The 14,664-nt window shown below is 40.9% G+C and overlaps 3 protein-coding genes across 5 annotated transcripts in view; 2 read left to right on the top strand and 1 right to left on the bottom strand.

The window, feature by feature from the left end:
• Positions 1-14,664, top strand: part of LOC114642076 (tripartite motif-containing protein 16-like) — a 920,397-nt gene that overhangs the window by 633,608 nt on the left and 272,125 nt on the right. The gene's annotated exons all lie outside the window — the stretch shown is intronic.
• The window catches only part of LOC114652513 (tripartite motif-containing protein 16-like), a 231,388-nt gene that overhangs the window by 156,095 nt on the left and 60,629 nt on the right, over positions 1-14,664 (top strand). The window contains exons 4-5 of the mRNA XM_051927851.1: positions 8,131-8,364; positions 11,865-12,024. Coding sequence (XP_051783811.1) covers positions 8,131-8,364; positions 11,865-12,024 — 394 coding nt within the window. The remainder of the gene's footprint in view (positions 1-8,130; positions 8,365-11,864; positions 12,025-14,664) is intronic.
• Positions 1-14,664, bottom strand: part of LOC114652550 (E3 ubiquitin/ISG15 ligase TRIM25-like) — a 487,506-nt gene that overhangs the window by 62,440 nt on the left and 410,402 nt on the right. The window lies entirely within an intron of this gene.

Raw genomic sequence — 14,664 nt, forward strand, 5'->3', positions numbered from 1 at the left:
CTACTTACATACATATATACGTGCATAGCCTGCAGCTCGGTCCACACTCTGAATCCTCCAGGCACTCCTGAGCATAATCTAATTTTGAAGGTTGGGGCACCAATAATGTTACTGAGAAACTTACAGCCACCGAAACTTTGTAATGGCACGAGACTTCAGGTCACATGCTTGCAAAAGAACCTAATTGAGGCAACTATTTTTACTGGTGGTGGCTCAGGGGAGAGAGTTTTTATTCCTCGCATCCCCGTTATACCCTCTGATCTCCCATTTCAATTCAAACGCCTCCAATTTCCAGTAAGGCTCTGCTTCGCAATGACAATTAATAAGTCTCAGGGACAAACCCTACAAAAGGTTGGCATTGATTTGTGGCAAGATTGCTTTTCACATGGCCAACTATACGTTGCATGCTCAAGAGTAAGCTCAGCGCACAGCTTGGTCATATTACAACCGGAGGGGCGAACTGACAACGTGGTATACAAAGAGATCCGTAACAAATAATTATTGGTACATTTTCCCTCAGTGTATTATTTAAAATTTTAAAGCAGTACTTCGCCGCTGCTAAGCGCGGGTATTTTGCTAGTAGATATATATATATATAGATATGTGTGTATGTGTATATATATAGTGTATATTATATATATATATATATATATATATATATATATATATATATATAGCTGAACCCGGCAACATGTTGCTGTGGCTCAGTCTGGTTAAATGGAAAAGAAAGAAAAGAGAAAGCGCACGTTTCTAATATGTTTAATTTCACAATGCTTGTGGGTATACAATATTTTTTGTTGTTCCATTGTCTGTGCAGAATGTTAGACTGAATAATATTGTTAAGTTCGTTGACATCTTTGTTTTTGGCCGCAAGAATAGCTCGTTCACTCAGCCAATCGTGATTCTCATAATTGGTTTGAATATTGGGAAATACTTTTTCAACCAATTCTTCTTTTGACGTCACTAAATTGCAGAAGTTATGAGGCAATGAAATTCGTCCTGAGGTCAGATCAACCGGCACCTTTCCATTCCCAATTTCCAGATTTCTCCAACCCCGTTATTGACAGTTTGCATTATTTGATCGTAAATGCCTTTTTGCTGAAGCGTTAGCTTAGGAATATTTGATTGCACATACGACAAAAGATCACCCGTGTTGTAATTTTGTTCACGACGCAATTCTACATCGAACGAAGCAGCAGCAGATCGATTCGGTGATGGCATTCCCAATTGATTGAGAACTTTGTTCGCGATTTCTAAGCACAAATCTTCAATCATTATCAACGCTTAGTTGTAGATCTCTGCTGTGAAATCCATGTTTATATTTGAATTTTACTTGCATATTCGACGGAAAATATCTTCAGTCATGTGCGATTTATATTTCTCCCATAACTGTGTTGGAGATGAAGGAGAGCAGGCGGTCAATATGATTGCAAACAATGCACGAATTTGATTTGGATGTGACATGTTGCACGCGTCATTAATGTATACATCCCAGTGTCGGTCGTTCTCCAATAAATTCAGAGCTTGACATGTACTTCGGAAAGTGGCATGTGTAACGCCGTTGACAATTCCCAATTGCTGGAAAGACGTTGGACCGGCACATTTACCAACAGCATGTGAACAAAGAAGCATTCATCTTGATTGGCATGCACGGTGTACAGTCTGCCTATCATAGTTTCTTTGAATATGCCAGGTTGTCCGTTGACTCGCTCTCCTCGTTTGCGTTGTTCAAATGATTTTCTACTCGCATTCCATGTGTAATACGTAGGCACTTCCGAATACAGCAGTGTTTTCGCAAACGCGTCATTTTGACATAAAGTAAAGAAAGCAGTTAACGTTGTAGCCGGTGGATTCAGGGCTATTTGTTGCACATTTGCAGCTGTGAAATAAACGCGATGTCCATTTTCTAGATGTACTGCTAAGTGAACAACATCTGGACTTCGTTCATGTATGGGAAATAAAAGAATTCGCCATACAGCTTCATTGCTGCTTATGTATCTTCCAGCCTAATACTGTGCGATTTCATCGATATGTATGACCGCATTCCTATCACTTCTTTCTGGTGCACGCCAAAAACTGCCATGTCGCTGCCTTTATTCATGTACTTACAAATGTATTTGATTGAAACATTGAAATAGAATCGTAAAATATTTAGTATGGCGTGTGTTGCTTTTACGTCCAACAGATGGCGCTGTGTTTTCAAAAAAAAGCATGTTTTTACCTGTCACAGGTGTGACATCTATATAATATGTATATAAAAACACGCGCGTATTCGAATGCAACGTTGTGTCAAAATTTCAAAGCAATCGGTGAAGAACTTTCGGAGATTTAAGGTTTTGAACAAACGAACATTTACATTTTTATTTATATAGATTTATATATTTATGTATATATATGGTTTTGGCAGCCAAGCGCTTTTTTTCCAACCTAGAAGACGTCTCTTGAGATCCGTTTAATCGCCTCGTTGATTGCATGTCCTCCAAGGTAGTTTCAATCCCCATTTCCCACACCGAGTCATCTCCCCTTTTATGAGTGACTGTGTTAGTCGCCGTACTTCGTACAGGTCTTTGAACGCACTGAATACTTGTAACTGGTGTCGCCCGTCGGCTACTTTCGACAGGGAATGGAAGCAGTTGTCGAGTAACAAAAATTATTTGTAAGTGATTTCGCATTGAAGAAATAGTAAAAACTTGATCACTTGGGTCAATACCTAAAGAAATACACACAGCAAATGCAACTGCGAATACACCAGAATCTGTATGATTTAATTGTTGCTGTGCGTCTTCATAAACTATGGGAGGTTTGTAAGGAAACAAAGCATGCTGATCTGCTCCCGTTTCATCTTACAGTACTCTACGACCGGGAACTGATCTGATGTTCATACTAACCTGGTTTATGGCTTATGGCTCCGGGGTGATCACACCTGAAATTACCAAGCGTTACTGTTTATAGCTGTGTATTGGAACATCCAAATCCTGCTTCCTCCTCCTGCTGCTTGCTATCGCCGCTCACCTACGCTACCACACCCGCCTGTCCTACCGCCTCCGTTGTGCTGTGCTGCTTCTACACTGCTATCAGCTAAGTATCACTCACTTTGAGTACTGAGAAAAGCGCTATATAAATGTAATGAATTATTATTATTCATTATTAAACACTAAAGTACAAAAACGAAGTAGAAAGTAACACTAAACCGCAACACCGCCGGGAACACCGCGTCTACTAAACACTAAGAAACACTAAAGAAAAAAATACAATTCAGTAAGTAGCGCGTCTACTAAACAGTAAATCAGTAAAGGAGAAAGGACTAACCGCGTCAGCTGTGGAGCTCAGCTCGGAGCGAAATGAAGTGAATGAAATGAGGTGAATGGGAGGGGAGATGATCACGTGACTCCAACACCCGCCTCCGTGTCTCCATCCCTCCACAAACACACAAACACAGCCACATGGATGCCAACTCTCCTTTATAGATATAGATTCCAGCACATTATTGAAACATGAAATCCACCATCTAAACCCACACTGACTACTACTACTACTGGCACTCCTCACCTAGATCTGTGTTGCTCAGTCTTTTCCTGATAATTGTTTTCATTCATTTATTTGTGACACATATTAAGTTTACAAGCTTGATCATGACACATGGATCATCCACTGCTCTGGCAGCCATCCATAGAAGTTTTCTACCTGTGTACTCAGAAGACAACACAGCCTATGAGACTCTCTGTATCTGGAGCAAAACGTCATCTCAATTCTCATAATAACTGAATCCCTGACTATGACTACTTTTAGGACTCTTCATCCCTGCCTACTGTCTCAAAGATATCAGAGTCACTGTGCAGCACTGCAAGGTCCTGAAAACAGCTGAACACCTCCAGCTTTGGGGTTGATAATCCTGGACAGTGTGCACCTCATACCCTACACTTACATCCTTATGCCACAAATCTGCTCAAGCCTGTACTCTGTCCAAGTCCTTCTGTCCAAGTCCCTGCAAACTTAACTAGCATGTTATTTAAATTTATAAATTGCAGGGGCCATTGCACTAACCCCTGCTGGTCACTACTGTTAACACCGGCCAATTCTGATGAGGTTCCTCGCACCATCACCTTCTGCTTCCTATGTCTGAGCTAATTCTGCACCCATCGACACACCACACCCTGAACTGCCACTTCTTGTAGTTTGATGCCCACCCTCTTATGTGGCACCTTATCAAATGCTTTCTGACAATCCTGATCAATAATATCATCTGCTCCACTTTGATCTTAGCCTTCTCTTGCTTCCGTATAGAATTCCAGCATGTTAGTAAAACACGACCTCCCTCTTCTGAATCCGTGCTGAGTGTTCTTGTCATTTGCTGCTCAATCTTATCCTTAATAATTAATTCCATTTATTTTCCTGTGATGCTTTGGATTTGCCTCGTCACCCTTTTTATATAATGAGATAATATTTGCCATTTTTAAGTCTTTTGTAATTCCTCAGTATGTCTGTATCATTTAATTCCCCTTTACTATTTCTGATGCACTTCACCTCCTCCTTGACTGTTCTTTTACTACTGAAATGCTGAAAGAATCTCTTACGGTCTTCTTTCTCCTTATCTGTTATATTCCTCTTTAACTGCCTTTTAGCCTCACTAATATCCTTCTTATAGGTTGCCCTCATGTTCTCATTGTGGCGGATGGCTGGGACCCATGCCCAGCTGGGATGCCCCTTTGTTGCTAGATCCGGGGGAGCAGCCATGGGAGCCACACTACGTCCCTTGGAACCTCTGTTGGCAGCCCCCCTGCACTGCGTCGGGGCCACTTTTGTGGAACACTGGAGCTCATCTTGGTTGGGCTCTGTAGCCTCCGCCAGGGGGAGATGCATAGAGCTGCTCGGCTTAACGAGTCCATCTGGGCGGGAGCGCAGCCACACCCGGAAGTGCAGCCAGAAGTAGGTCAATGGGCATCTGCAGCACTTCCAGGTGGGCTATAAGAGGAGCCTGCAGCCACTACTCAGGGCGCCAGAGTCGGGAGGAGAAGGACGAAGCTGCCCTGGGAGGAATGGAAAGAAGAGTGTGAATTGGGGTGATTTTTCCTTTGTATTTTGGGACTATGTTGTGCCTGTGGGGTTCACGGGGCAGACGTGCCCCACAGGTGAAGAAGAAAAATAAATTGTTTTGTTTATTTTGCCCATGCCTCTGGTGTCAGTCTGTGTCGGGTCAGGCGCCTATTTAGTGCCTTTTGTTACATCATACACTTTACAATTCACAATGGACTTATTAGTTTTATACGCCTTATCATCTGTTATTTCCTTTGCTGCTTCTTTTGTAATTATTTATTAACCCACTGTGGAGTTTTGTTAAATTTCCTTTCAATTCCAAATTTACGTCTGTACCTGTCTTGTATTACATTTTTAAACCTGTTCCACTGCTCCTCGACTGTCTCCACACTTAAAAGCTTATCCCAGTTTATCCTCCTTAGACTTTGCTGCATCTGCTCAAAATTTACCCTACCAAAGTTAAACTGGAGAGTTTCAATTTGTGCACAATAACACTATATATATTTTATTTTCACGCAATTACCTCACAACAGACTAGCTTTTCTCAACAATTGCCATTCTTCGTCTTCTTCTTCTTTTTCTTGATTCCCCTCTCATTCTCCACTCCAGGTTAACATTGCCCTGATCCACTCTCAAACCCAGGATGACCAGGGGCCTCATGTATAACGCCGTGCGTAGAACTCACACTATAACATGGCGTAAGCACAAAAGCGGGAATGTGCGTACGCACAGAAAAATCCAGATGCAGGAATCTGTACGTACGTAAACTTTCACGTTCTTCCACTACATAAATCCCAATCAGCATGAAAAGTAACGCACATGCACGCGCCTTCTGTCCCGCCCCTAATTCCTCCTAGAATTACGCCTCTTTGAATATGCAAATCAATATAAATAGCCTTCTGTGAAAAGACAATGGGAAAAGCACAGGGGAAAATATAAGAATTTCAGTGAATACCAAGTGGGGGCAAAGGAGAAATGTACTATTTGTTGGTTTAAACAGTGGTATAATCAACAAAAGGAAGTTGATCGAGTGACAGAGTGTCAGAAAAACTTGAAAGATCAAGTTCACAAAGTCGCACAGTGCCCGAAATAAAAAAGAAATCACATATCAAAGTCGCCATGAAAAGGCGAGTCGTAGCCCACCGTCTGAGTGTCATATGAAAGCTTATTAGGGTACAAACAAAAAAATAGGCACACAGTGGGAAAAAAGCACGAAATGTCAACTTTAATCTCGAAATTTCCACTTTAATCACGTAGTTTATTTTGCCATTAAAGTAGAACATCATAAACTTCATCTTAAAATCGTTTATTTTACTAGTTTCTCAAGTAGCACGTTAAATGCTTTGTTCTGTGTTTGATCTTCTATGTGCTCTATGTGTGTGAATCACTACGTGCTTCCGTTCTTTCTCTTTCTCCGACAGGACACAGAATCCATTACATTCGTGATATTACAGCTCTCTGAATAATTAAAATACTGAGATGTATACGTGATATCTTTTTCATGATGAGAGGAATGAAAGCATGTTATTAAACATGGGAACACGGTGGCGCAGTGATTGTTCATATCTCATGCAAGAGGCTTGCTGCGCCATGTGTGACCTTCGATGAAATAATTTATCACAGAAGTACTGTCTCTTTCAAACGTACTAACCTCCAATTCCTGTCCTTACTTTTTCTTTCTCCAAATGCCCAATCGCCACACAATCAGCTCTGTAATAGACGTGAAACCATCTGTAAGCTTAGAACGCCGATTCTTCAAAACTTTTAAGGAACATTGAAATATCTTCGTAGTACTTGTTTAAATATTATAGCCGTCTATCTTTCCAGTGTCGCGTCAGCGCAAGAATACAACGCAATGCAGGAACATTCCGTGAACTAGCTAGCGCTGCGACACCGTGTCCTCACATGTTTAATTATTAACAATACAGATTATTTAAATGAAGTTAAAGTTTTATCTGTATAATATAATCAACATATTTTGCTGCATCTCATCTTAAAAATGAATACCGTCATCATATGTAAATACGCGCTTTATAAAGTGGCACAGGTTGTGCAATATTATAACTGTAGTGCAAGTTTACAGTGAGGTGATTGTACTTATAAGTACAAACAGTTCTACAAGGAGCACTTGATGGACTGATTGAGTGCATTTAGAGTTCTTGGGATGAAACCTTTTCTAAACCGCGAAGTCCTGTACTGGGAAGTCTCTAAAGCATTTTGCCGTGGCTGAGGCAGCGTCTGCTTCATGCTGTGTACCGATATTTCTCTTTCCAATTAGCTGCTTCTGTGATTCCCCACTCAGATACAGTGATATAAATACTCCGAGTGGTGCAGTGAGAGTAATATGGAAAAAGATGATCTGCTGTGGCAACACCTAACGGGAGCAGCTGAAAGAAGAAGACGATGCAGTGAGAGTTACAACGCTAAAGCAGTTATGGTATTTGGAATACTATGGCTATTCCCTAGACCATTATGTCACTGCAGGTTAATTACAATCAGATGCATTACACTAATAAACAATATGCAGTTAGTTTCAGTGTATTTATAAAGCCGCGTCAGGAATGTGGGTCTAAGAAAGACCACACAGGAACAGTAGCACTGCTTTGACGCTGGGTGCCGCCAGTCTGCAAAACCGAGCGGAGAAATTGTGTACGCCAGGGTATGAGGTACCATGGAAATGTGCGTGGCTTTACACCAAGTTTAGGTTTTATACATCGCGATTTGAGCGTGGAAACATTCGTACGCAACATTTCTGTGCGTACGCACCGTTTATACATGAGGCCCCAGGAGAGGCTCTTTTTAAAGACCACCCTGTAACATTACCAGGGTCCTCACAGGACAGTAGTGCTGTCCCCTATCAGCTTGTGCCAATGGCTCCCATAGATCATACAGAGCCGCTTATTAAGACTGCATATTCCATACAGACCAGCAAGTGCCTTTAGAAGAGTACCAAGGGAATACTAGGTAGGGAATACTCCTACCACCCTTCTCCTAATTCAAACTCTTCTTTACAACATCAAAATACTAACAAAAGTGTCTTGTGACTATTTTTTTAATTAGGTGACTCAATTCAATATTTTTATCTTATCCAACCAGATCTCTGTGGAAAGAATGATGGGGGAAAATGAGAAGAGCTTCACAGATCTGATTCACTGCATTGAGGAAGCCCACAAGAAACTGACTGAGAGGATCACAGAACAAGAAAAGAGAGAAATGGAGAAGGCTGAAGAAGTCATGGAGCAACTGAAGAAGGAGATTGAGGAGCTGAAGAGGAAAGAAGCTGAACTGAAGGAGCTTTCAGAGACCAAGGACCTTCTCCACTTCCTACAGGTGAGAGCGACACTTCATAGGTAGTCTGATCAGACTGCGGTGTGTGTAACCTGAGAAACATTAAAGTTAAATTCAGTGGATCTGAGGAGTTTTTACACAAGGTAAGAACAGGCCTGTAAATGTTATTGAACAATATTTAATGGAATATTTAATATTGTAGATAATGGATTTTATAATGTGTTACATAACCTTATAAATATATAGTTTTAAATATCTAAATTTAAAAACGTGATGTATATAGTAAATTTACATGTTCCAATTTATTTGTTATTAAGTGACTTTAATATGTACTGTATGTAAAGTAATGTCTCGCGAGAGCGCACTTAGGGGTTATCAGGAGAACATGAGAAGGAACCTGCCCCATGAAGCACAGGTGGGCGGATGTCTCTCGCGAGGCTCTACCATGTTGCAAAAAGGGGTTTCATACTGAACCGTCTAAAGCTAAAACCAAAGTGATTTAAGGACCTCTTTTCATGACAAGCGGCCAACGAGTTCTCACAGCGTGGAGACGCGGAGGCGTGATGGAGTGAGTAACAAGAGCCCAAGCAATAAACGCCCGTTTAAAAGAACCGACCTGTGTCTGTGTTGTTGTGAAGAGACCTACAAGGCCTTTCAGACCAATGTCATATTTGCCTAATATTTCCACAATTTATGCAAAACTCTCAAAGTTCCTGCCTTTATCTACGGCCTTCAAACAACATCCTATGGCCACCTGACAACCGCTCACCTCAATTTTACTGTACTGATCAATGTAACTCTTCTATGACCTTCTCTAATATGAAGATTAGGAATATATACCAGCAGTTGACTTCTCTTGTAAACTCTGTACATGGATCATTTTATGATCCCCCTTCTTCTTCTTTTCTTATTATTTTTAAACTCCCAACTGTGGTTGAAATATCTGATATTATTAGAAATTCCAAGCCCTCTACCTGTCAGCTGGCTCCAGTTCCTACTGACTTCTCTTTCCTTTCTAATAGCTAACATCATACATTCTTCCCTTATCTCTGGTCTTGTTCCTTTATCCCTTAAAACAGCTGTGATAACTCCAATTCTCACTAAATCTGGTGTGGATCCCTACAATCAAAATAATTATCATACAATCTCAAATTTACCTTTCCTTTAAAAACACTTGAAAAACTGTTGCTGTGCAGGTTCACTCTCACCTTATTGACAATCATTTGTTTGAACAATTTCAGTGTGTCTTTCGTCCATTTCACAGTACAGAGACAGCCCTGGTTAAAATCACCAATGACCTGCTGATGGCAGCTGTCTCAGGGCTGTTGACCACACTTGTGCTCCTTGATCTGAGTCCTGCCTTCAATACAATATCTCATGATATTCTCCTTGAGAGATGAAAATTGATTGGCATTATTGGCACTCCACATGCCTGGTTCAAATCTTATCTCTCAGATCATACACAGTTTGTACAACTAAAATATTCCAGACCCCAAGTTTGCCCAGTTGTTAGTGGTGTTCCTCAGGGCTCTGTCTTGGGCCTCCTTCTATTTATTATTTATATTCTGCCTCTTGGTTGTATCTTTAGGAAATTTGATATTCACTTTCACTGTTATGATGATGACCCTCAGCTCTATCTGTCTACTAAGCCTGATTCCACTCTTCCACCTTCTTCCTTCTCTGACTGTCTGCAGTAAGTTAAATCATGGCTGTCTACTAATTTAATTAAATTAAATAGTGATAAAACAGAGGTTCTTCTGGTAGGAACTAAATCTGTTTTATAATCTGTTTAATAATATTTTATTGATTATTGATAATTCTCTAAACTCTTCTTCATCCCAGGTTAAGAGCTTAGGTGTCATTCTTGTTAGCACCTTAAAATTTGAGGCGCATATTAATATTATAACTCGGTTGGCATATTTCCATCTCAGCTGTTTACACCCATCTCTTTCAGCTACCAGCACTGCTATTCTCTTTCATGCTCTGGTCACATCTCGTATTGATTATTGTAAGTCTGTCCTCTCTGGTCTTCCTCACAAAATCCTTTACAACTTCAGTTGGTTCAGAATGCTGCAGCTCGTATTATTACAGAACACCTTCCATTGAACACAGTACTCCAGTCCTTCAGCAGCTTCGTTGGATCCATATTAAATATCACATTGATTTTAAGATTCTCCTAATTACTTACAAGACTCTCCATAATCTTGTACCTCCTTATCATTCTGATCTTCCTCACATCTCCATCCCTTCCCATATCCTTAGATCTTCTTCCTCTATTTATCTTATTATACCTCCTGCTCAGCTGACTACCATGAGGTTTAGGGATTTTGGCCGAGTGGCCCCTCGCCTCTGGAACTCTCTGCACAAGATATTTGTAATATCGACTCTCATCCTATCTTTAAATCTCACCTTAAAACACATCTTTTATGCTGGCTTATTCTGTTTGATATGAATTTTAGTTGATAAATTTACATTTAATTTTATTTTTATATTTATTCCGGTTTTATTGTACTGTAATATTTTATTAATTTTATATTGTGGCTGTTGTTATTAATGTATTCTGCAAGGGGACATTGTGTGCCTTGAAATGTGTCTATAAATAAATAAATACATAAATTATTATTATTATTATTATTATTATTACCTGAGAGGTAGGTAAATGTACAGTTGTTTGTATGAGGAGGTACATTTTTATGAAATGTATTCTCAATAAGATTCATTTTATGTGAAGCCACCTGACAAAAGTAGACACTCAGCATTTCCTCACAGCTCAAACCCCACAGTCCAGTCTGGTCTCTTCTTCTTCTTCTTGACTTTCTTTTGTGCTGTTTTCTCTTTTCTCTAACACACAATATTCTTGATGTGGTCTCACAAGTGTGTTCTACAGGGTAGATTACAGAACTGTGAGGAGCGCACAAAAGGGTCCAAAGTCTTTCTGACAAGTCACACACTTTTAGTGGCAGACCTTATAACTGAACTTATACTGAATAGAGTGTGTAAGTCTTTGGATTTAATTTAAATGCCAAATTTCTTGTTGGGGACAAATACACTTCTATCTATCTATCTATCTATCTATCTATCTATCTATCTATCTATCTATCTATCTATCTATCTATCTATCTATCTATCTATCTATCTATCTATCTATCTATCTATCTATCTATCTATCTATCTATCTATCTATCTATCTATCTATCTATCTATCTTTTAATCTCAGTACATTAAAGAGCCCAATGCCTTGTTATGTCTGCTAAGTCAGTTCTTCACCTGCCTTTCTGTTACCCCATCACTCCACTTATCTACAGTCTGATGACTCGCCTCTTATGGACTCCTGCATGAAATTCTTTTTGAAAGTCTAGACAGATAACATCTTATGATTCACTAGAATGAAATATTCTTCTATAAATAACCAGTAAATGAATGAAAGTAATTTATCTAAACCCAAACTCTCTGTTCACCATGCTGATCCTTACTTGAGAGGAGGTCCTTCTTATTAATGTTACTTTTTATTTCTCCTTGTTCTCTCTTCTCTCCTGATGCAGACTTTGTCATCTCGTTGTGTCCTTCCTGCTGATGGAGACTCGCTCAGCTTCACTGTCACCACCGATTTCTCTTCTGAGGACCTTGTAAAGGAGCTGTCATGTCTGAAAAAGAGTCTGGAGAAGATCAGTGAACAGGACATCCTGCTATTGACTCCATCAGGTACAGCGTCTGTGGTCATGTTAAAGTTCATTTGGAGGACCAGAGAGACAAGTAACAAGGATAGTGAGATGCATGAAGAAGGCCTGTTCATTAAGATTTTTTCATTTTCTCTATTAGTAATTTTTTGTAGTGCTGTTTACAATGACAAGCTGAGTGATATCACAGTCTCACATTAAGCAGCTGCTTTAATTCAGAGTTCTTAATATTGTGAAGGATGGCCGGTTTCTTTACCCAGGCAGGACACACTTAGGATGGAAGGACATAAAGACAGATTGCACAGGGCTTTATCTCCCCGAGGACACTAGATGGCAGTGACCCCAGGATCAGATTCCCACATGAGTGCCCACACTGGGTATTGTTGTCCCAGGGACAGCCCTGTTGGGTCCCATAGGGGACACCAGGGGGAGGTGCAGGATTGGGGAATCCCTATGTTATGGTGTTTCTGCCTCACCAGGAAGTGCTGACAGACCAACTCTGGGGCAGCTAAAATAAAAGGGACTGCCTGCCTCATGTCAGGGGGCCAGAGTCGGGAGGAAGGAGGACAAATCTTGCAAAATGAATGAAGGAGGCATTGAGAGACACAGAGAGAGACGGTATTGATCTTAGTGTACTTGTGGCTCTGGTGGTGGGAAACCCTTATAAAAGAAGAGTTTTCCCACAGTTAAATAGTCTTTACCCTGTAAACTGTGTACATGACTGTTTGTGTTGGGTGTTTGGGGAGCTGGAGTGCCCCCTACTGTTCATAATATATCTCTTCCTAGCAGAGTGAAACAGCCGCTCATTAAAACAGGCTACTGGTACAATAGTAAGTCCATCTGTGCTGATCATGTCGCACATTTATGGAGCTCTGTTCACCCGACATGCTCGCTCTTACATCCCTCTTACTTTGTGCTACTTTTGCTCATCAAACATGCTAGGCCTTACAGCCATCAGTTTTTTGTGCTTTTGTTTCCTCTGTTCATTGGACATTGCTGCCCTCTGTTGGACACTCGATGACATTATGCTCTGGCGCAGATGTCAGACGTTGGACTGTTTATTGCTTTATACAGTGCATCCGGAAAGTATTCACAGCACATCACTTTTTCCACATTTTGTTATGTTACAGTCTTATTCCAAAATGGATTAAATTCATTTTTTTTCCTCAGAATTCTGCACACAACACCCCATAATGACAACGTGAAAAAAGTTTACTTGATATTTTTGCAAATTTATTAAAAATAAAAAAATCGAGAAAGCACATGTACATAAGTATTCACAGCCTTTGCCGTGAAGCTCGAAATTGAGCTCAGGTGCATCCTGTTTCCCCTGATCATCCTTGAGATGTTTCTACAGCTTCATTGGAGTCCACCTGTGGTAAATTCAGTTGATTGGACATGATTTGGAAAGGCACACACCTGTCTATATAAGGTCCCACAGTTGACAGTTCATGTCAGAGCACAAACCAAGCATGAAGTCAAAGGAATTGTCTGTAGACCTTCGAGACAGGATTGTCTCGAGGCACAAATCTGGGGAAGGTTACAGAAAAATTTCTGCTGCTTTGAAGGTCCCAATGAGCACAGTGGCCTCCATCATCCGTAAGTGGAAGAAGTTCGAAAGTTCTTTCTTAGGATGTACCAAACTGTAGATTTTGCCACTCGTAATATTGTAGCAATTTCTCAGGTGGGTTTTTTCTGTTTTCGCAGCTTAAGGATGGCTTCTTTCACCTGCATGGAGAGCTCCTTTGACCGCATGTTGTCTGTTCACAGCAAAATCTTCCACATGCAAGCACCACACCTCAAATCAACTCCAGGCCTTTTATCTGCTTAATTGATAATAACATAACGACGGACTTCACACACCTACCCATGAAATAGCCTTTGAATCAATTGTCCAATTACTTTTGAGCCCCTGAAATGAAGGGATTGTGTTAAAAAAATGCTTTAGTTGCCTTCACATTTTTATGCAATCGTTTTGTTCACCCCACTGAATTAAACCTGAAAGTCTGCACTTCAACTGCATCGGAGTTGTTTCATTTCAAATTCATTGTGGTCATGTACAGAACCAAAATGAGAAAAAAGTTGTCTCTGTCCAAATATTTATGGACCTAACTGTACTAGGACTCTTCCTAGAGCTGGCCGGCAATCTAAACTGAGCGATTGGGGGAGAAGGGCCTTAGTCAGGGAGGTGACCAAGAACCTGATGGGCACTCTGTCAGAGCTCCAGAGGTCCTCTGTGGAGAGAGGAGAACCTTCCAGAAGGACAACCATCTCTGCAGCAATCCACCAATCAGGCCTGTATGGTAAAGTGGCCAGACGAAAGCCACTCCTTAGTAAAAGGCACATGGCAGCCCCCCTGGAGTGTGCCAAAAGGGACCTGATGGACTCTCAGACCATGAGAAAGAAAATTCCCTGGTCTGATGAGACAAAGATTGAACTCTTTGGTGTGAACGACAGGCGTCACGTTTGGAGGAAACCAGGCACCGCTCATCACCAGGCCAATACCATCCCTACAGTGAAGCATGGTGGTGGCAGCATCATGCTGTGGGGATGTTTTTCAGTGGCAGGGACTGGGAGACTAGTCAGGATAAAGGGAAAGATGACTGCAGCAATGTACAGAGACATCCTGGATGAAAACCTGCTCCAGAGCGCTCTTGACCTCAGA

Source organism: Erpetoichthys calabaricus, chromosome 5 (genome assembly GCF_900747795.2).
Source record: "Erpetoichthys calabaricus chromosome 5, fErpCal1.3, whole genome shotgun sequence".
Classification (NCBI taxonomy): domain Eukaryota; kingdom Metazoa; phylum Chordata; class Cladistia; order Polypteriformes; family Polypteridae; genus Erpetoichthys; species Erpetoichthys calabaricus.